Below are 22,458 nucleotides of genomic sequence, written 5' to 3' on the forward strand. Positions count from 1 at the left end.
ACTATGCAGTTCCTGTTATTTTATTTTATATTTATTCTATTCTATTTGCTTGTTTTTACTTTAATTGTTTTCATAGCTTTTACTGTATGCTGCTGCAACAAAACAATTTCCCAAATTGGGATGAATAAAGTATCTATCTATCTATCTATCTATCTATCTATCTATCTATCTATCTATCTATCTATCTATCTATCTATCTATCTTAAATGTACAAAAACTTAAAGATAGGCTTCAGCTTTGCAACCTTTATTGGGTGGCAGAGACAGAAAGTCAGTGTGTTTACTTAAAAAAGAAAGAAAAAAAGAAAGAAAGTAATTTCATTATCAATAGCTTTTAAAAGCTGGTGTGAATTAAGCAATCCGTTTTTTAACATTTAAGTATAGCTGCGTGATGAAATTGAGAAAAAAATATATGAGATATCCCAAAAGGAAATTATGAAAAATACATTTAGGTATAGTTAGGTTAACTTTCATATTATGCTGCTGCACAATGAGCCTGTAACAACGAAGGATAATTTTTAAAAATGTGAAGTATAACACAAAGATGTAGCAACAGTGCTAAAATGTGTCGATACGCAAGCAAACAATGTTCATAGCGAAGAGTCACTGAGGTACGGAAGAGTATTAGGGCCAGGCATAAGAAAAAATATTTATATTTTGCATAAGAAAAAATATATATATTTTGCCTGTCGAGAATAAAGTAATTAGATGATGGACCAGAGGAGTTGACTTTTTTCTCGAAAATTCGACTTTATTCTCGACATTCCGACTTTATTCTCGACATGTCGACTTTAATCTCGACAGGCAAAATATTATTATTTTTTCTTATGCCTGGCCCTAATACTATTCCGTACTGAGGAGATGGGTTGATTCAAGAGGACTCCTCTTATAAGATGAGTTACTTTATCTCACATGGGAAAGCGATTGCAGTTTGCAGCCATGACATGAACTGATGTACGGAGAGTATTAGGGCCAGGCATAAGAAAAAATATTTATATTTTGCCTGTCGAGAATAAAGTCAAAATGTCGACAATAAAGTCGACATGTCGAGAATAAAGTCGTTTCAACATTTCAACTTTATTCTCGACATTTTGACTTTAATCTCGACAGGCAAAATATTATTATTTTTTCTTATGCCTAGCAAACAATGTTCATAGAGAAGAGTCACTGAGGTACGGAAGAGTACGGAAGAGTATTAGGGTCAGGCATAAGAAAAAATAATAATATTTTAATATATATTATATATATATATATATATATATATATATATATATATATATATATATATAATAAAGTCTTCGACTTTATTCTCGACAGGCAAAATATAGATACTTTTTCTTATATATATATATATATATATATATATATATATATATATATATATATATATTATATATATATATATATATATATAATAAAGTCTTCGACTTTATTCTCGACAGGCAAAATATAGATACTTTTTCTTATGCCTGGCCCTAATACTCTTCCGTACCTCAGTGACTCTTCTCTATGAACATTGTTTGCTAGGCATAAGAAAAAATAATAATATTTTGCCTGTCGAGATTAAAGTCGAAATGTCGAGAATAAAGTTGAAATGTTGAAACGACTTTATTCTCGACATGTCGACTTTATTGTCGACATTTTGACTTTAATCTCGACAGGCAAAATATAAATATTTTTTCTTATGCCTGGCCCTAATACTCTTCCGTACTGATGTGATACTTCCACGTGTCTGAAATTTTTTGTTTATTTGTCCGACAGCTTGTGAAGGTAGCGCGGAGAGGCGGTGCTCGTGCTCTGACGTCAGAGTGGGCGGGACAACGGGAAGACATAGCACAACGGAGCCGTGCTACGTACCATGCAGTACGTGAGCAGCGTTAGCTAGCCTGCAGAAAAATGCCTCCCGAAGACCTCGACCCACCTCTGAACGCTCGCTCTCGGGCGCAAATAGTCGCGTTACTACAATGATAGTACATGTAAACACGGAATGAGTGCGACGAAATGGCGCGGTTTTGAGTTTCTATTTCCCCGTTTGGCTCAGTGTAAGCGGGGCAGTGGCAGCGGGTCGTTTCCAAAGTTGTCGGTTAGCAGGGCGCGTGTGAAGGATCGGAATTAAAGGAGCAGTACAACCGCTTGTAGCCTCCCAACATGGATAAAGAGCAGAGCGATTTGGAGCGGGAGCGACAGTACTGTGAACTTTGTGGGAAAATGGAGAACCTCCTCAAGTGTGGTAGGTGCCGGAGCTCCTTCTACTGCAGCAAGGAGCACCAGAAACAGCACTGGAAGAAACACAAGCTGATCTGTAAAGAGGCGGACAACAAGGCTCTCCTTCCCAAACAGAATCCCGGACAGGGTCCTCCGTCGGGAGACGACAAGGCTCCGGAGAAAACCCGAGACAAGAAAAGCTCCCAGCCGGCGGACACCGCATCCTCACCGCAAACTACAAACACGGAATCGAGTGAAGTCGTGGACAGAGCGGGAGGAGACGGGTCCAACAACCCCGCCACACCTAACGGACAAACGAGCTCATCCGCTCAGAAACTTGCCATCGAGTACATCATTCCCTGCATGGACAAGCACGGTATCTGTTTTGTGGACAATTTTTTAGGCTTAGAGACTGGGGTGGGCATTTTGGAGAATGTGAAGGCCCTGCACAATACGGGTAAATTCACCGACGGGCAGTTGGTCAGTCAAAAGAGCGACTCCACCAAGGACATCCGAGGGGACAAAATCGCGTGGATAGAGGGGAGGGAGCCTGGCTGCGACAAGATCCTCTTTCTAATGAGTCGCATGGACGACCTAATCAGACACTGTAATGGCAAACTGGGAAACTACGCTATAAATGGAAGGACAAAAGTAAGTATTGCAACAGGTACAAGGTGCACAATCAGCACTCTGAATTGAGTTGATTTGCTCCCACAGAGACCAGAAAGCTGTTGGTCAGATGATTTTCACATGCATAACGCATATGGTTGGGTCAGTAAACCTGCTGTCTCTGTGGGAAAAAACAGCAGAACTTTTGCAGGTATCCCAGAATGTTGCGGGCTTCAAATCAGGATGCTCAAACCAGGTGTTAACAGATAAAACCACGAATCATTCTTTCTGTGTGACAGACCAGAGTTCTCTCTAGTTTAGAGCATGCACAAAGAATGTTGGGTGTTCATAAGAGTGGTGGTCAAGTCGTGTTAATGTGTCACAACACCAGCACAGTGACCATAACACAATAAATGACACTGACAGAGTGGATTTTGGCAAAAAAAACCTCTTCACCGGTGTATTTCTTTAACTGACATAAAGAGAAATGTCTTATTTATGATAAGTTCTATGTCTGTACAGCGTAATTGCAAAGAAATCTTAGATGAAATCCAATGACTGGGACGTATGAAGCAAAGATGCGTTGTCAGCTCTGAGGCAACCGGGAGCTTTATAACACGCTCATGTGTTCCATTGGCCTGTAGTAATAACTCATTGACTAAAAGTAATAACAGCTCTCTTTCTAGCGAATCAATTTTATAGCATGCAAATTCTTCAAATCCCTCCGTGTGGCATTAAACCCACTAACTTCATGAACAGCAGGCTGTCAGAGTTGGAAACTATTTCTGAATGGGTCACGTTTTAACTGCAGGCTCTTTTTAGTTGATGTCTTCTATTCATTTTAGTATAAAGCAGTATATTTATACACTCTTAAGATCAACAACTTGACTATGAAGTTGACCAGTTGATTGAACGTTTAACTAAAACCACACTCGGTTGCAGATGAGCAGTATAAATGTGAAGGGCAGGCCGTTTTGCTTTAGTTTCAAATCGCATTTGGTTTAACAGTGTACACAAGCGCATGTCAAAGCCACACTGTTTCAATTTTATCGCTGGCCAGTGGCAGTGAAGTATGTGGAGATGCTGCAGCCATTTGGAAAACACTAGCTCGAAGCTGGATGGGGCTGTTAATAATTTTCTGGGATCTTGTTCTGATGCTGACTGATCCATTCTGAGCAGATAGTGATGAGGTGGCTGGCTATATCACTTCAGTATAACTGCAGGTGTCTAATTGTTTAGATGGAACATTACCACGTTGAGAGGAAGGTCTGTGGGTTTCGCAGTTGGCAGTGCAAGGTGAGAGAGAAAAAACCGAGAGCAGCTTCGGTTTCACACAGAGTTCTTTTCTAAGAAAATGACGCATATGACGGGTGTCCTTGGCCCCGTGCTGGTTGCAGTGAGCAACCTGTTTGAAAGCTTCTCGCATCAAACCGATGAGGATGATTTCAGAAAAGCAGTTTACATCAGCCCCAAAGTAATGTCGGTGTCGCTCCATCTCAGCTGCGTGTGATCTCCAGCTCTTCTTCTAACCAGATCTCGTCACCATGACCTCGTAGCATGAGAGTATCCCAGGAGGAGTTGAGCTGCTCCCAGTCTGCCTGCGGTTCATCTTCTACTGGGAGAAGTGTTCTGAAGGGGAGAGTTACAATTTAATTGAGGAGAAGTATGGATAAATCGCTTTTCCAGTTTCATTTTAAAGAAAAGTGAAGAGTTTTTAAAGATGGCCGTGTTTTTTCAGATTGAGGCATGGTCTGGGTTAAGTCTATAGCTAGAGAGTCTTTAGACTAGACTAGAACACGCACACACATTCAGAGTAACCTAACATCACTAAAAGAGCTCACTGTTTTATATTCATGTTTAAATGTCATGTTTTGTACTAACAGTGCTTGATATTTAAGGTCTCTGGTGGTAGAGTCCGCTCTGGATCGAAGCCCGAGACATGACTGGTTTCAGGCATTTGGTTTTCTGTGCTGGCAGAAAGCTGTGACTGTTGCACACTGTTATTTTTAGGTATCTCCTCCTGTCCAGTTATGTTCTTTTCCCCTGGCTGATTCTCAGTAGACACGAAATGTTTTTCAGAAAGGGCATTATTTCAGCAGCAGCTCTCCACTCCGTTAAACACTGCAGAGGGCTTGTCTTCCTCGCCTACTGCCCCAGTTGTATTGTCAAACACATGGCTGGACTGTGACCAGCGAAAATCAGCATGACTTGCACAAATGAGAGCCACAAGTATCAATGACTCAAAAGGATACAACACAATGTAAGCACATTTCACATTGGCAGAGACGGAGGAAAATGATTTTGCCCAAATAGTTATTAAATGTCATTGTTTCCACTTCCCCTTTTTTACTCGACAACATTGTGGGAAGTCGCAGACAGTGGGACACGTTTCTCTGCAGATCCAGCTCGTTGAATGCTCTATGATTCCATTATAGTGTTATCAGGAAACTAAAAGAAGAGCGTTGTCTGTCACTGACTCATTGTAGTGCACTCAATATTATATAGCAATGCAGCTTGCTATAACAAGACTGCATCATTAGTATTTGCACTCCACACATATGGTGTTTGTATTTAAGATGATTACTGTATCTTGCATGGCCTTTTGTAGGTAAGTGTAGATTGTAAAGTTTAGAGTTTGAATAGTGATTATTTCCCAGACTGGGCTCCTGTCAGCATAATGGAACACAATTACGTCATCTCGAACACGATATGCTTAACAGTAATGGCTTTCTCACTGTTCAGTATGTCACATTATGGTTAATGTTCCTCACTACTTTATTCAGACTTTCCTGTGAAAGTAACAGAGAGCCTCTGTGTGTGCCGTATTTGCCATTTGTGTGAGATTGATACGTGAAGTGAGTTAAGACACTTAAATCTTCCCAGTTTTCTCACGACATTTAGTCACCACAACAACTCGTATCGCAGGGTGTCATGGAAAAGCACACAGAGTTCAGTCAGACTTGCCTGCTTGATTATCTCAAAGTAAGAACAGTCATTTGTGGAATGATAAAAACCTGATTAGTCATCGTGAATACATTCTTTATAGGTATGATATCAAAACAGTTATTCAGTTTCTCGACGTTCAGCAGGCGTCGACTTGTTCGACGGTTGCAACGTTCACCTCCATCATCTGGCAAAACTGCAGAACATAGCTGATATTACCCCCCAAAACCAGGCCCACACTTTTATTTATTTTTATTTAACATGTGAGCTGCAGTTCGGTTCCTGAAATCCAATCCCTGTTTTTATTGTGTTTGCGAGTACTTCCAATTGGAGCTGCAGCCGATAAATACTTGTGATTACTGCCTAGGAGTTTTACTCGGGTATGAATGCCAGTTTGCCCAGTTGTAGCCTTTACTACTGAGGATGGGAAAAAAAAAAAAGATCCTCCAAAACGTAATGAAAATTCATTTAATAAACACCGATACTAACATGGGAATCCCACCTCCCCGACCACACTCACACACAACTCCACTCAGAGTTTTGGTGCATTTGATTTACAATATCATAGGGTGGAAATGTGCACTACCATGAGGAAGTTGACCGTTGACCTACATCTTAAATCTCTATAGAGTAAGTAGACGAGAGGAAGTCATGTGATGGCGGTTCTCTGAGTGCTGGAGCCGGCTGTTCGTTTTTCTATAGACTGGGCTTATGCATTTGTTCCATCCACCTACAGCACCAGTATAACTGAGGCAGCAACTTTCATGCTACACTTTTCCTGCTTCTTGTTCTATCGTGAGTCAGAGAACAGACCAACCTATCGTTTATTGTCACATACGAACCATCGTACAGACAGTCCTGACCTAAAACCCTCCGTAATCCATCTGTGGGTTTCTTGAATGTTCGAGCCTCAAGCACAAATGATGACATCGCAACAAATAGAGGATGTTCCTCAAGCTTTTTTTTTTTTTAAACAACAGCTAAATTACAAAACAGTAATAATTACTGAATCACTATTAGATATTACCTATAATTGCTGAATATTCTGGCTTCATAAAAAATACCTAAAAATAATTTAATTTAAAAAAAAAAATTAAGAAGCGAAGGAGAAAATTGTGGAATAACTTTTAATTTAGCAGTTCTTTAGGGTGCAAAAACAGATGCTTCATGTCCTGCAGAAGTGTAAATATGCTCACGAGTCCGCAGTTCAGTACTCATAGAGCTCAATGAACTTTTCACCTGGTTGATTGACAGGAAACATGTTCCCAACAAGAGAGCTGTCAGTGGAAACAATGGGAGTGAATGTTTGTAACCGAACTCTCTGAAACTGGCTGAAGGAAATGGTATTTCCATCCAGAAAAGCCAAACGTAAACGTCACTGACACCTCAGGAAAAAAACAAAAACAAGGCGACAGTGGACTAAAGTCGTGGACTGTGGATGATTAGATGGAAGTGGTATTCATTGATCACCAATCCCCAATTTGCATTGAGCAAGAAAGTGATGTTACAACTTTTCTTCGGTGCAAATCTAATGAAAATTTAGAAATATAGCTAAATACAATGATATTATTGGTTTGATGTCAGGTAAAAGACCACGGGGGGTGGTAGTCATTACCCCGACAGTAAAGGCACAGGTTGACTTTAAGATTTGGTTGCTTTTTCTCATTATATATATTAAAAGGAGGTTTGGTGATGCTGAGGTCATTTTGTATGCTGATAATTTGCCTTGCCACTGAGACACATCCACTCAATGACATTGTATATTGATGCACTTTTTCACAACATTCCTTTTTGTTTCACTGAATAAGCATTTATAACTTGCAATTTTGAAAAACAGCGCATTTGTAATAAGAAACAAGTTGAATTAATTTCCATTGTATTTTATTTAACTGATGGAAATGCGTGCAAACTGGAAAGTCACGTCAGGTGGAATGGAGTTAACCCCTAAATTCCACTAGATGCATGTGTGTTGCGTCTGATACGTTTCAGTTCTAATCAATGACTGTGCTTCCACCAGCTCCGCAGCAGAAATAGAAAATGAAAGGCAACGTGTTCACGGAGGATCATATTTCCCTGCACTACACCTTGAAAATGTCATAATAACGTGGCTCTTGTCCAGTTCGCTTCCGCAGCCGACGTTGTAGAAGCCAAAGTTTTTCCACACTTCTGCTTTTCAATTAGAAGGAGCACGGTGAGGTGGGTAGTCAGCCATGTTTGTTTTCCTCCGTGTGTTCGCTCCTGGTGCGCTCCCCATAGTGTCCCGGAGATGACCCGTACCACGCTTCTTAGTTCTGCATTTTAGAACCGTCTGTATTACTTTATTTAAATAATCGAAATTTGAACGTTTGTGAATCGATTCAGAATAGTCCACGTCCGAAATGGCGACGCATCTAAGAATCGGACATGTCCCCCACCCCTAGCCTACACACAGCCACCTTCAGAGCATTTTTGTAATTCCAGATATTGCTGGTGTTTCCGTTGCGGCATGTAAAGAACAACGCTGCTGCTGTATATGTCCCTCTATTGTTCACATCCTACTGTAAATAGGTCACTTCTTTAAAGCAGGATTTCCTCTGAGGCAGCAACACTGTCTTCCAGATAAAACGGTGAGCTGTGAGCTATCCCGGTCTGGGACACAAACCGTCTTGGTTCCCACACTCCTCTGCGCTACAAGGTCTCAATCCCAACTGTTTGTACTCTTGTTTGGATAAGCATCTCGTCTGTGAAGTGAGCAGACCCCTTGCAGCTTTTCCGTTTTGCTCCACCCCAGTTCAGGGCTCACATCAGTGTGTGTGTGGTATGATGAACTGATAGCATCACAGTGATCAGTGTATCCCACTGAGTGATCAGGTCAATGCAAAAGGAAAGTTCTCTAAAGTCTTGAAAGTCGAAAGTCTATTAACCAACCATAATATATGGAGTGAGTTAAAACTATTGTCTTTTGGTGATGCATTCTCACAGCGGGAAATGGTCTGTAAGAACTTGACTGCTTTGAGTTATTGGATCGGACAGAAATGAGGGATTCTGCCCCTCTGAATGCGGCGTACAGTCAGGCAGAACGTACGTCCTGCTTCGGAAACGCCATGTGTAGCCAAGCCGGGGGGGGACCGAACAGAACGCTATTGTCTATTGGAAATGAGGGGTAATTCTCCATGGCACTTCAGAACGCTTCTACAATTTCTTCTTTGTCCTCTTATCTGTACTTTCACCAGTATCCCTGTTTTTCTTTTAAATTTGTCCTCTCTTGGGTGTCAGGCCTCAATCTGTAGATGGTGGCGAAGATCCGAGGCTTAAAGCTCTGCTGCTGGTGGCGTGGACACTATTTTGGCCCAGGGAATAAATCTGCTGCTTTTCTCCTAAGCAAAATAAAAAGAACAGATTTTTTTTTTTTTAAATGTTAAAAGCATAGTCATTGGTGCACATGCGGGCGCACTGCCAAGGAAAAGCTGTTAACCGAGAGGAAAAGGTGGGAAGCCTCAAAAGCTCGTTGAAAGGAAGGGGAATCACAGCATGAGAGAAGGACCCATGAATCAGGGAGATTACAATCACAGATTTGGTCTGTTTCGAGTGCAGAGATGCTAATAATTCTGAACATTATACGAGCCTTCTGGTTTGAAACTTTTTTTGTTTGCGCATATCTTTTTTAGTAGAATTAGGACGAATGTAACGAGAGAATTTCATTTCATGTTATTGTTGAGTGTTGTACTTTGTGAGTGAAGTTACCGGAGTCAAATTCCTTGTTTGTTTAGTCAAACCTGGCCAAAAAAGCTGATTCTGATTCTGAGTCAGGTACTGTCAGTAGTTGTGGTGACTTTAAGAGCTGCTTTCTCTTTAAAGCAATACTATGTAACATTTCTACCTTAAAATAACAGCTTGAAAAAAATTGTGCGGCTAGAATGAGTTTTAATATTACGATTGGCCTGTCTCCTATGCCCTTCGGGGGTCTGAGTTGGAAAAACTGCGCTATGTAACTTTGCTGGACCGGCCCGGGAGCTGAGTGGAAGTACTTCGACTTGCTTTCTGGCACACCTACCGCAAAAACAAATAGACCCCACTCACGCTCCCAGGTACATTTGATTACTCTTACCTTCTCGGTCGACATAGCTTGCACCTTCTGACTCCTCGCCGGTTCATCAACAAACGTGAAACGTGAAAGCGAAAGGGTGTTGTATTTACGACAGTGTAACCGTACATTACCTCCAAGCCTGTAGGGGGAGCTCCATAGTGGGCTTTTTGAGAAGTTACATTGTATCGCTTTAAGATACAGATATCTGTGCCTGAATGTGCTGTGATTTACCGCTACAGTCTGCTGCTTGTGTTTCTTCACCCACGCGACCATCATAGCTTTTCATGGAATATTTTTCGTTCTGATAGATAAAACTATATGAATAATGGTAGAGTTGACAGTTTTTGACCAAAACAAGCCATTCTTGCCCGACAGCCTTACAATGCTGTTGAATTAGACCTTTTTCGGTCAGCTGAAATTTCATGAACGTGATGGCCCTACGGAAAATAACATATTTTTTCTTTGTGTGTGTGTGTGTGTGTGTGTGTGTGTGTGTGTGTGTGTGACCGAGCTGTACCACCTCTTTATATAGCTGCCGGTCTACAGGGGCCCGCTCACCCATGTGGAGCGCATACGCGGGGGGCCAAAAGCTGCCTGCATTCACATTCACGCCGAGTATGGCTGAGCTCCTCGGCAGCTTTCTCAACTCACTTTGTGTAAAAGAGCATCATCATTATTATTAATAGCCAGAGGTGGGTAGAGTAGCCAAAAATTGTACTCAAGTAAAAGTATTGTTACTTCAGAATAATATGACTCAAGTAAAAGTAAAAAGTAGTGATTACTTGAATAGGAGTAAAAAAGCGCTCGGTGAAAAAACTACTCAAGTACTGAGTAACTGTTGAGAAACATCTGATTTATTTGTTAACACAAGCATTCAGGCAGACAGACAAAAATACAAAATAATCATCTTTAGGCAAATTAAGAGTTCATCCAATTGATAAAATAAATTAAAATGAATTAATTAATTACAAAATAGCTTACATTAAAATAATCCAGGTAAATTCAAGTACTTCAATAGAAAATAAAAGAGACTTAGGAAATGGTTAAAACATATGTAACCTAAAAAACAAACATTCGCCTATCCAAGAGAAAAAAAAAACGAATTTAGGAAACTTACCGCTCCATGTTTCCTCAAGTTAGATGTTGAGTTTTTGAATGCTGAAATGTGCGTTTGTTTTGGTTGACACAGAAACAGCAGCTAATGTAGCTGCTAATGTAGCTGCTGTTTCTCACTCTTTGTAAGGTAAACATGCTTTCAGAATGAGGCCTCGTCTGTGTTTTCATGATTCTGACATTTTTCTTCTGTTTCTTTGTTTGTTTGCTACGACTGTAAACTGTAAAGCTAACCCGTCCCGCCGCTGAGATTGAGTATGGTCACGTGACGAGCCTGCACGGCTGCGTCTGATTGGTGAAACACAGTCAGGTGGTAGAGCCTTTGGCGGAAGTCTCTCTCTCTGTCAGAATAAAACATTAAAATGAGGCATACGCGGGGGGATAAAAATAATGACGCGTAGAATACCAAAGAGGTAAGAAGAAAAGTAATGAGCTCATTGTATCATAATGTAGCGGAGTAAGAGTACAGTTTCTTCTGCACAAATCTACTCAAGTAAAAGTAAAAAGTATAGAGATTTAAAACTACTCTTAGAAGTACAATTTTTTCAAAAACATACTCAAGTAAATGTAACTCGTTACTACCCACCTCTCTTAATAGCTGCGGCAAGTGTTATGTTGGAACCGTACCGGCCTGCTTAGTGTTTTCCCTGCTGGTTTTTTAGCCCGCTGATGGTTCCCCATTTAACAGAAGGCATTTAATTCGAACATGAGACGAGCTCACTGGATCACATTTTCCCCACCGGTTTCTTATTACTGTCACACAGCTAGTTATTTAGAATCATCAAGCCCGCTGCTGTCCGGTTTCATAGTACGGCAAGATCGTAACTGCACACTAACTGAATTACTTCCTTAGAAACCTATCAAATGTGGTTAAATGTAAGATTTCGGTTTATATATTAGGTTTAGGGTGATTATTTGGTTCTGCTACCGTTGTGCATACACACTCATATCTTTGGGTTGGACTGGACATGTTTGAAGGAAAGAAAAATCAGTTTACAGTGAATCAGCAGGGATGACGCGACGTGAATGCTATTTTTCTCTGCTGCTCGGTAAAGATTTAGCCGTGTCATGTTGGGGTCGCAGCTGTCTGAGAAAATATGATTGAAGACGAGGAAGGAAAAAAAAAAAGGAGTTGGGACTCAAGACTTAACTAATAAGATTCATCTTGTTCATGGGAATCTTTATCTGTGCCTCAAGTATATGGTTGTTATGTAAGAAAAAGTGCTGCTTGTTGAGTTATCGGACCAAAACGAGTATCCAGCTCTGCGTCTGAAAGTTAACACCTGCATCGAACTGTGAGGAAAGTCTCTTCTGCGCACCCGCCGTGAAGCTGAGAAACTCGAGGAGCATTCGTATAACGCTGAGTGAAAAGACTTTTATAAATGACACCGAACCTGTTTTATTTATTTATTTATTTTGTTCACGCTCACTAAATGTGTAACTGCGGACGACTCGGCCTCTCCTTTGGCCTCACTGAAGGCCCCTCGGAGCTTTGCTTTGGTGACCTCTATTCCTCTCGTTCCCTGCACGTAAATGCCAGTTGGCCTCTGAAGCTCTGCTTGTGGAATGTAAACAAACAACATGAAGAGCAAGGTCAGCCTCTTAATGAGGGCCACAGTGGAACGCGGAAGAGTAAGTGGCTGAAAGAATGGAGGCTCAAATGGATTTAGAGGTCAGGGGTGACGGTGGCAGGGGGAAAAAAACAACAAAAAAAAAACACAATACGCCGCTGAGTGGTAAAAAGTAATGTCGTGATGTAGAGGTAATCTTAATTTGAAAGTGGTTGTTTATCTGTACCGGCAACATTTAAGTTTTGTCTCAAGCTTTTCGGAATACCACACTTTCTTTTTTTAGTGATAAGGTGAGAGAGAGGAAATGTTTGGGATTAACATGCCGGAGCGTATGCAGTATTATTGCATGTCTTTCACTGTGGAGAATCTTCTATTTGAAATGACTACACTCTAAAGGTTGTCTGTATGTTGCACTTAATCAAGATTTTCTGTCTGAATGAGGATTTTTATCTTAAGCCGTGTCTCTTCTGTGTGCTTCAGCTTGTTCGGTTCTCATGACCAGATCACAAGAAAGGCAAACTGGAATTAAACAGCACTCCATACAAGGTTGGCATTTCTAGATAACAGCTGTTCTGCATTCCAGTGTTATGTATTTTGTGTGGTTCATTTATGCACACGCTCCTTTGTGTGCACCTCTTTTCAAAGTGACATGTTAACTTCTGCTTAATTTCTAAGTGCTTTTCATTAACTTTTTATGATGTGTTAAGATATGCAAGCTAGTCCGAAAAGCATGTGGGTCACAAAATCCAACACGCGGCGCACTCACTGGTACATAATTGGGCGTGTGGTGAAGACGAGCTGTTCTGGGTGAAGCTTTATAAAGTTTCCAGAGCTCTCCAGTTAAGGGACGTGAAAGGCGAAACAGCTGTCTTGAGTTTCTGCAGAGCGCTGAGGCTCACTCACCTTAACTCGGCCCACACACACACACACACACACACACACACACCCTCACACACTTAATCCACACTTTACCCATCTCTAGCCATGCAGCATGCTCAGCAGTTAAGGGGTGGGAGGGGTGACATAGCCGAGGATCAGCCAACCTTCCTCACGCTCTGCACGTAGCACAACCATTAAAATATTGCTCCCTCTGGAGGGAGGCCAGGAGTCAAAGTTTATAGCAGTTCACTCCTCTCTTCTGCTGTAGCCCCACCCCTCTGCTTTCTGTGTCTGTGCCCCTCTCCCTCTTTCTCCGTCCCTCTCTTTTACACACACTCTCTCACACAAACACAGTAAAGCATACTGTATTGCGTCTTACAGACAGGAAGCCCTTTGTCAGTGTGCGTGCCCCTCACTCAGCAGCCGTTTCTTCTGAGACCCAGCCCCCTTTTTTTTTTTTTGTATATTCATGCAGCCAGACCAAGCATCACCACCCCCCTCATCTTTACGGTGGAGTTTTGTTGTTTTCCAGCTTTGAAAGCCCTGATACTGTGCATTCCAGCGGTAACCTGCATCACACAAAAAAAGATGTGAGCACAATGTGGACTGACGCGAGCAACTAGGATCAGATTTTCAGGAAAATAAGATTCAGACGTGTGCGTGTGATGTAAATGATTTTGCTCTTATTGGATGTTGTGAGACTTAAGCGTTTTAGAGATGTAGCATATCCTTTTGTTTCTCTGAAGACCACACAGTTTTATCCCTTAAGGTTCACACATCAATACATGATGATCTTGTAGTGACACAAGACCTGTTGAAGACGTTTAGTCTGCTTTTAGTGTTTACAATAATGTTTGTGGTTTATGTTGATGCAAGTTCATGAAAGAATGTTGACGAACTGGCCTTTTGCCGGTCGTATCACTGTGTAGACGCCGCTGTATGAGGGCTGAATCTGCCCTCTGTTTGTGCATGTTTGACGCTCGCCTTGCCTCCACTTTCAAGTCATACAAACAGTTGCATGATTTCCAGTTTTTTTGTTTTAATCTACAGTGCGAAAAGTTGTTTTTTTTTAGATCTGGAAATAGATGGATTTTCTTTCTCTTTCTCTCTCTTTTTTTTTATCCTGATAATCATGTCATCTTCAGACTATTTGTTTCTCTGTCACCCAGCCCTGTGCGAGTCACCACTTGTGCATGCCTTATTCCCGAGGGGCATTTTGCGCCGTACGAGTGCCTGCGCTCGCTGTTTACACCGAGAAGTTTACAAGAGCTGACGGGGGTTCACTGCCAACACACGAGCAGACCATGCGAGTCCTAATAGAGCAGGCAAAAGGCGAAGGGAAGTAGGCATGTGGTGCAATATCTCCAGTTTCTTTTCTCACGGGTTGAACCTTTCTGGTGACGCGGCAGCCTGTGCTTGTGTCAGTCTGGGTGCAGGTGAGGCAACAATACGGTCGAGCTGAAAAGAGATGCTGTGCCGCTTCCACATCGTGGGCCAACAAATCCAATTTCATGGCTCTGGTTCTGGCTGACTCGATCCTGGCTGAGGCTTGGATTCGTGCTTTGACTTCTTTCTTTCTTTCTGTCCATTTAGTCTGTTGTTTAAGACACGTGAGATCTAAGAGTGCGTCTGCTTACGTTTGTGCTCGTGTCACTGCGTATCTGTTTTTACTAATCACATTTTTTCCATCTTCCTCTCTTCAGGCAATGGTGGCATGTTACCCTGGAAACGGAACAGGCTATGTGCGCCATGTGGATAACCCCAACGGCGATGGACGGTGTGTCACATGCATATATTACCTTAATAAAGATTGGAATGCCAAGGTATGGGAGTAATGTATGGAGAGCATACCTTTATTTTTGTTAAAAAAAAATACTGAATCAGTCTTTGTTTTGGTGAAATAACTGTTAAAAGGAAAATGATTAGCAGAATGGTAGCACGACAGGTTGTCATGTTTCAGTCTGTTTTGCTGTCACAAGCACACGACACGTCAGCTGACCACTCGTCTTTGGGCGAACATCGCTCTATCCTGCTTTACCTCATAGCCCACACCAACAATGGTGTCCATGGTAGTGGTGACATCTCAGCACATGCTGGATGACCATTCCTCCCATCTGTAATCCCATTAAAATGCGGAGAGCCCGCTAATCTTGTCTAACTCAGTCAGGGAGAAGAGCCACCCCGTGACGCCCGCCACACTTGTTGCTCTTTCTGCAGGAAAGGGATTTACAGGCAGAAAAATGAAAGACTCGGAAGAATCATTTCGGGCTTTTGATAGCATTTGAGGCACGATTCAGTTGTAAGGCAGTGTTGTGCGTGAACGAGTTCAAAAGAACGCGTTCATTGAACACGTTCATTTTTTCGTGAACGTTGAACTGAACGCAACACATTTTTTAATAAAGAACTTGAACGTGAATTAGTTCACATTATGTGTCATGAACGGCAGACATCACCGTAAATGAACGTTGGAATTTGTTTCCCATTGAAAACTGAGTGACATCTGTTTTCTCTTTTGAAACGCAACGAGACAAAGTTCCTTCCTCCTGTATTCTTCGCTGGTGCCGCTTAAATCATGTATAACTAGACAGAAATGGTTTTGACATTGGGTGAGCGATGCATTCCGGGCAACGTAGTGTCCATTTAAAACAATTTTACACTCTTGCAGACCCCGACGGCATTTCATATTATATATTCTTTTTTTTAATTAAATGCTGGTAGATTTCATTGCACTAAGTATAGAACTGGTCCACCTTGTCTGTACTGCTGGTAAGAAACCCACAATTGCATGAGCAAATGTCTACAATGAGCAGTTTCAAAGAACGTATAGTGATTTCTAGCTCATAGTGTGAAAAAAAGTATTTATTTGAATATCTCACGAAAAAAGTAAAATGAACTGAACTTTGAACTAGTTCAGAATTAAAATTGTGAACTTTGAACGTGAACTGTTCACTTTGAGCATGTATGAACTGAACTTGAACTAGTTCAGAAAAGCTGTGAACTGGCACAACACTGTTGTAAGGGATCAGAGCACTCTTTCGTCAGAAATGTAGGCTAGAGTGTCACAGGTTAGACGTTTAGTGTCAAGCAGTGAAGGAACTCACTTCTAGATATGAGACAAATAAACAGGATGCTGAGAACCAGGAAGCAACGGCAACTTTCATAACAAAAAGTAGCAGCTGGTTGACTTTGACGCCTCTCTGAGGAGGTGGAGATGTGAAAAGACTTCAGAAAACCTGGTCTGCCAGGTTTCTTCACCGACTCGACCTCCCTAACCCCGAAAAACTCATTTGTCTTAGGATGTTATTTCTTGGTGTAGTGCAGGCTGTGTGTTTGCCTTCTTCTTATCACTCCGAGAGTCCTAAAAGGAGGTCGAACATTTGTAGGTCGATCAGCAAAGCTGTAAGTAGAACACAGGTATTGGGGACCAGTCCTCTGTGTGGGGGAGGATGGTACAACACGCTCCTAATTCAGCACTTTTTGGATTAACTTGCAGTTTTCTGAACTGCTTCACATATGTTCTGCATGTCGGTGACCTATGATGTGCAATTCTCTTTGTTAATGCAGTTTATTGAGTTTAAGGAATCATGCATTTTTTAAGATAATTTCCCTTGGTATGTTCTGTAGCTACATTAAGTTTATTGCTTGTTGGTGTGTGTTGTAAATATTCTCATGTAGATACTTGCATCCGTAACAGTACAGGTCATCTTAATCAGCCAAAAAACGCTGCTTGTTATTTTTTATGCACCGGCCTCAGTCATTTAAAACCAGTCTTGTTATAGAACCCTGTCGGACATGTGAACAATTGTAAATCTGGTCTCTGATTGGCTGCTTATTAGGTTATCTGTTATATAGAACGCGGTTGCCTGGATACCGGGGCTCCATGAAAGAATGAAATGGCTTTGGAATGTTCAGGTCCAGTTGTTCCAGTTACTTCATCATCTCTGTTTAGCTGCTTTGCATCTGTTTTTGAAAGAAAATCTCCATGATACCGCAGCATTAAAGCTGCAGTCTGCAACTCTTTTTCAAGCATAATGCCTGAAACTGTCCGGGGATTCTGAAAGTAGTACATTAAATACCCCAATACAAAAAAAAAAGAGTTCTCTAGGTCCCCTATATGTCCCGCTAGGTCCCTCCAAAGCCAGCAGGTTTGTTTACAAAATTGCAGACCGGACCGGTAAAAGGTAACCAATCAGGTTTTCGAGCTGGGCTCTGCTGCCTGTCAATCACCGATTGAGCACGCGCGATACAAGGGAGGCTCGTCCCCACGCTTATTTATCTGGACTATTGAACTTCATTACGGGCTAGTCTACTTACTGTGTCTTCCATGATCGCAAATGACAGGTGAGTTGATGAATGAGGAGTCGTGTAGGCGCATCTGGCGTGCACGTCTACGTGCACGAGTTCTCATGTGTTTTGAAGGGGCGGGACAGGAAGTTGAATAACTTTTTATTTTTCGGTTAAAAAATAAACATTTCTTGCATTTTGCGACTACGGAGGTCACCGTTTTCAACTTCAAGCGTTCTGATAGATCATGTAAACTCTTAAAATGCCAAAAAGTAGGACTTTACGTATGACAACAACAAATCTTGCAGACTGCAGCTTTAAAGGGATAGTTCGCCTCTTTTGACATGAAGCTGTTTGACATCCCATATTAGCAACATTTATCAAATCAAATTTATTTATATAGCACATTTCATGTACAAACAATTCAAAGTGCTTCACATAAAATAAAAGCATTGCAGCAGGGAGTGGAAGAAGCATTAAAACACATAAAAGAATATAAAGAGAAACAAATAAAATCATTTAAATTAATTTAAAAACAAGCAACAGTCAAGATAAGTTAAAAGATACCGTGCAGATTTCATGCATAGACACATGAGAAAAGAAATGTTTTTAACCTGGATTTAAAAAAATTCATGAAATTTGACTTACCCCCCGCTGTGTCCTGTGAGCCGAGTTCCAGCTGAGTTTTGGGGCTGACGAAGGTAGTCCGGCTAGTTGGCTGGGGTTGCAAAAATAAAGTGTTTTGCTTCTCAAAACAATATGCGTTCAAAAGAGTAATACATTTGCATCACAAAATCGAAAAAGTCAGACCTCACAATCGCTTGGCGCTATTTTCTCTCCCTTCGTATCACTGCGTGCTGTGCAGACCGAGCACTCCCCTGCTTCCGAGCAGCAAACACCGTAACAGGTGCGGCTGTCGGCAGGCGGCAGCAGGCAGTGATACGAAAGGAGAGAAAATAGGGCCAAGCGATTGTGAGGTCTGACTTTTTCTTGCACAGCGATTTTGTGACGCTCATTGCTCTTTTGAACGCATATTGTTTTGAGAAGCAAAACGCTTTATTTTTGTGGCCCCAGCCAACTAGCCGGACTACCTTCGTCAACTCCAAAACTCGGCTGGAACTCGGCTCACAGGACGCAGCAGGGGGTAAGTCAATGTTAATAAATGATATTGCTAATATGGGATGTCATACAGCTTCATGTCAAAAGAGGCGAACTATCCCTTTAAGATTTCCGGTTTTGTTGTCCAGGCGAGCACATATCTAGATGGAAGGAGATGAATCGGCCGTCAGCACCCTCTCACCTAATGCTCGTCAGTCCAAAGGCGGGATTTTAGATGAGATAAGATGTGTGAATTGTAACACGTAGCTCTATCGTGTGGTTCATCAGAATTAGCCATCAGTTAAGCTCTGAATATAGTCTGAACAATGCAGAACGTGCCCTGATTTACACAAAAGTTTGTTGTGAGTAATAAACGGTCCTGCTGGTTTCTGCACTGTCACTGTGGGACTTCCTTTTACAAAAAGGTGCTCTCATGGGGGTGTTCGGTTTAGCAAGATTATGTTTACCTTTGACAGCGTTTAAAAAGAAAAATTCCCTTCTCTTTAAAGTTTCCACTTCTCAACCCCAGTTTTGTCCGTGTTTTTAAGCATTTAAAAGGGTGGTTTTGGAAAGAGCTGACTTTGCAATGAGCTGCTGTTCTTCAGTATTCTCTGCTATATGAGAACAAAAAGGGGAAGTATGGGGGGTGCAGACAGCTTTTACTAAACTTTAACACCATACAGTTTGGTAGAAGCCAATGATCTCACTTGTCATGATAACGTTTTGTTTTCAGATCCAGCGTTGAAGTGGTCACACAGAACTTTGCGATGCAGATTTTGAACGATCAAGCAAATTAGTGACGTTAACTTGTATTGTGTCAACAGATGCGAGGCTCTGCGAATAAAGTGTTTGGTAAACATCGTCCTTTATATAACTGACGTTTCTTTCTGAAGCCAGATCTTTGTTTTCAGTGTTACTCTCCCGTAAAACGATTTCCCTGTTCATATGTGGAGCTCGTCTTGTTATGAAATTGGGGGGCATTAAGTGCTTTGGGGAACTAACTTTTTGCCGACACGCTAGAACGCGCAGCCCGAACATTTTCGGTTATGTTGGCGGAACTGTGCAGAACGCCGGATCTCACAAAGATATGATGTGACACTTCTTTTAGTCAGGATTATGTTCATATTTGCAGATGAACACATTTCCTTTCAAAACCAAATTATGTGTGAAAACAGAGAAATGCCGACTTCTATGGACTTTTTCTCTGAATTTGATTCTTTTTGTCGACTGAGATGTAACCCGACGTGCCTGCAACAATGGTGGCGTTTGCTATCTGGCTCATTTTTTCTGGCTTTTTTCACATTTTTGCGTCGCACATGTTTACATTCAACATCAGTCGAGTTCGGCGTGATGTAGGTCATGAGGTCGCGGCCTGTAGGAAGCCGTAATCCTGCACGTCCTCTAATCCGCACATCCTCATTTGCTGGGCCGCACGCTGAACTGTCCTTGCACATACGTGCTGTTTGAACAGTTGGTAAAAATCTGTGGTCCTTGAGCTGATTACGTGCTGCTGCCAAAAAGAAAAAAAAAAAATCGCTCCTGTCTTCTTTGACCCTATTGTGTTTTATTTCGTTTTGTCACACCACTGGCATTCCCCCTCATTCAGCGCACTTTAACTGGAAATAGCATTGCTTCTCCAGCAAAGGGTGTGAACCGCTTTAACACTGCGAGTTTGCGTGTGAAGAGAGGGGCCTATCATATCAGCTGTGTGAGAGTTTAAGCGGCACGATTGCAGCAATCTGCTTTTTCACTCTCCAGGTCCTTTATCCAGCCAGAGCAGTTTTCCTGTGGGTTATTCTTCCTATCCCTCCACAGGAAAGCCGTCCCCCGCTGCTGCTTCCTATCCTGAGCTTTCCTCCTAGCCCCTGGGGTTAGACAACCCTCTGCCTTAAACATTGTCGTTCCACTTTGATCATTGGTGGTGGGGGGGGGGGCTAAAGAAAAAAAAAAAGGGCCACAAGTGGGTTTAATTTAAGTATCTTTTTTGTGAGTACTACAAACTTTTTTTCCCCGCTCTGGCTCTCCTGGGATTGCGTGCAGACCTCCGTAATGTGAATGCAGATTACATTTAAAAAGGCTCTCGCCACTCAGGCCTCCTTCGAGTGTTGGTCCCGCTTTACCTTCCTGCTCCCGCTGTAGCCTGATTTGTATACGTAATGAGGCTGTTTCTTCTTGCTCTGCTCTTGCAGGACGACGGTGGCCTTCTTCGAATCTTCCCTGAAGGAAAGGCCCAGTTTGCCGACATAGAGCCAAAATTTGACCGTCTGCTGCTGTTCTGGTCAGACAGACGGAACCCTCACGAGGTTCAGCCCGCTTTTTCTACAAGGTCACCGCCCGTGTCAGTCCGCAGCACATGCTCAGATGAATCCTGCCTGCTTCTGCAGTGACTCACACCTCTTAATTCTGTCTCTGCAGGTATGCCATCACAGTGTGGTATTTTGACGCAGATGAGCGAGCCAGAGCTAAAGAAAAATACTTAACGGGTAGGAATTTGCACAATCGAGTAGTTTTTTTCTGTTGTTGTTGTTGTTTTTTTTATTTAAATGTGTCCTCTGCTTACAGGTGCAGGAGAAAAAGGAGTTAAAGTTGAACTCGGCAAATCATCAGATCCCAGCTAGTAGGACGTCTGCATCCCCGGCAAACAGCCATTAAGTGCTCTGTCTGAAGAAAGTGGCCTCTAGAGAGTGTGTGCGTTGTGTGTGTGTGTGTGTGTGCGTGTGTGTGTGTGTTTTACAAAGTGACACAGCAGACTTTTGTTTGAACGGGTGCAAGATTCATCCTTATGGAAACAAAACAAACAAATACGCAGAATCGGGCAACCCAGCTGATTTGGAATGTCATCACATTTTACTGAAAGGGATTGTATGTTTTTCACCTTTCCAACGGAGAATGAAACATTTACATTACAGCTGACACTTTCAGAAAAAGGCTTCAAAAAGGTATTAAACCCCGAGAAAATCTTCATCCTTTATGTATTGTTTTTTTTTTTTTTTTTTTTTTTTTTCCCAGTTAATTCCTTAAAGGTACAGTGTTTTGCATATGCGTCATGTTATGCTTTTCACATGGAATGGGCTGTTTATATAAGCTACTGTAATTGCTTGAGTTTGCAATCATTTGAGGAATGATCTGAATTAAAAGCACCCTGTTTCTGACGGAACTGCTTTGGCCTCGCTTTGAGTTCATTCTCTTGCTGTAACTGAGGTTTTTGTGCTTTTGTTTTTGCTCCTTGCTCGGATATGTGAACTGTTTGAGCACCGAGAGTATCATAAAACAGTATCTGTGACTGGGACACGGGGCTTTCTCACCATCTGACTTGCTCTTATCCAGAGGTCCGTGCGCCCTCTGCAGGAAGCTTACGGTGCTGCTTTTTTATTTTTGCCATTTTTGGATCTGTGGGTAGATGAAAGGAGGTTGCTGCAAAGCTTGGGAAGCATTTGAAAATGATCTGATACATTGTATCTGATAGATATTGATCAAGCAACTGTGGCATTTTTATTAGATACCGTAGAAGCATTGTTTCACTAGTGAAAACATTTTATCACCTTGATTAAGTAGTGGCACTGACAGCCAGAAAATTGCATTAAATGCTCTGCAAGTTGATCTTTTTTCTTTTTTTTCCCCATCTGAGATCATTTAACACTCGACATTATACACCAGAGTTCCTTGTTTGTTTTCAGTGTGACTTGCTTAT

At 41.8% G+C, this 22,458-nt stretch overlaps 1 protein-coding gene across 1 annotated transcript; it reads left to right on the plus strand.

Moving 5' to 3' along the window:
• The first annotated feature begins 1,828 nt into the window (after positions 1 to 1,828).
• Positions 1,829 to 21,924, plus strand: egln1a (egl-9 family hypoxia-inducible factor 1a). Its single transcript, XM_075476308.1, has 5 exons — positions 1,829 to 2,855; positions 15,089 to 15,208; positions 20,957 to 21,093; positions 21,183 to 21,250; positions 21,330 to 21,924. Exons 1-5 carry the CDS (start codon positions 2,148 to 2,150, stop codon positions 21,383 to 21,385), a joined length of 1,089 nt encoding a protein of 362 aa, XP_075332423.1. The 5' UTR covers positions 1,829 to 2,147; the 3' UTR covers positions 21,386 to 21,924.
• Positions 21,925 to 22,458: the final 534 nt, after the last annotated feature.

The sequence above is a fragment of the Odontesthes bonariensis genome, chromosome 2 (assembly GCF_027942865.1).
Source record: "Odontesthes bonariensis isolate fOdoBon6 chromosome 2, fOdoBon6.hap1, whole genome shotgun sequence".
Taxonomy (NCBI): Eukaryota; Metazoa; Chordata; class Actinopteri; order Atheriniformes; family Atherinopsidae; genus Odontesthes; species Odontesthes bonariensis.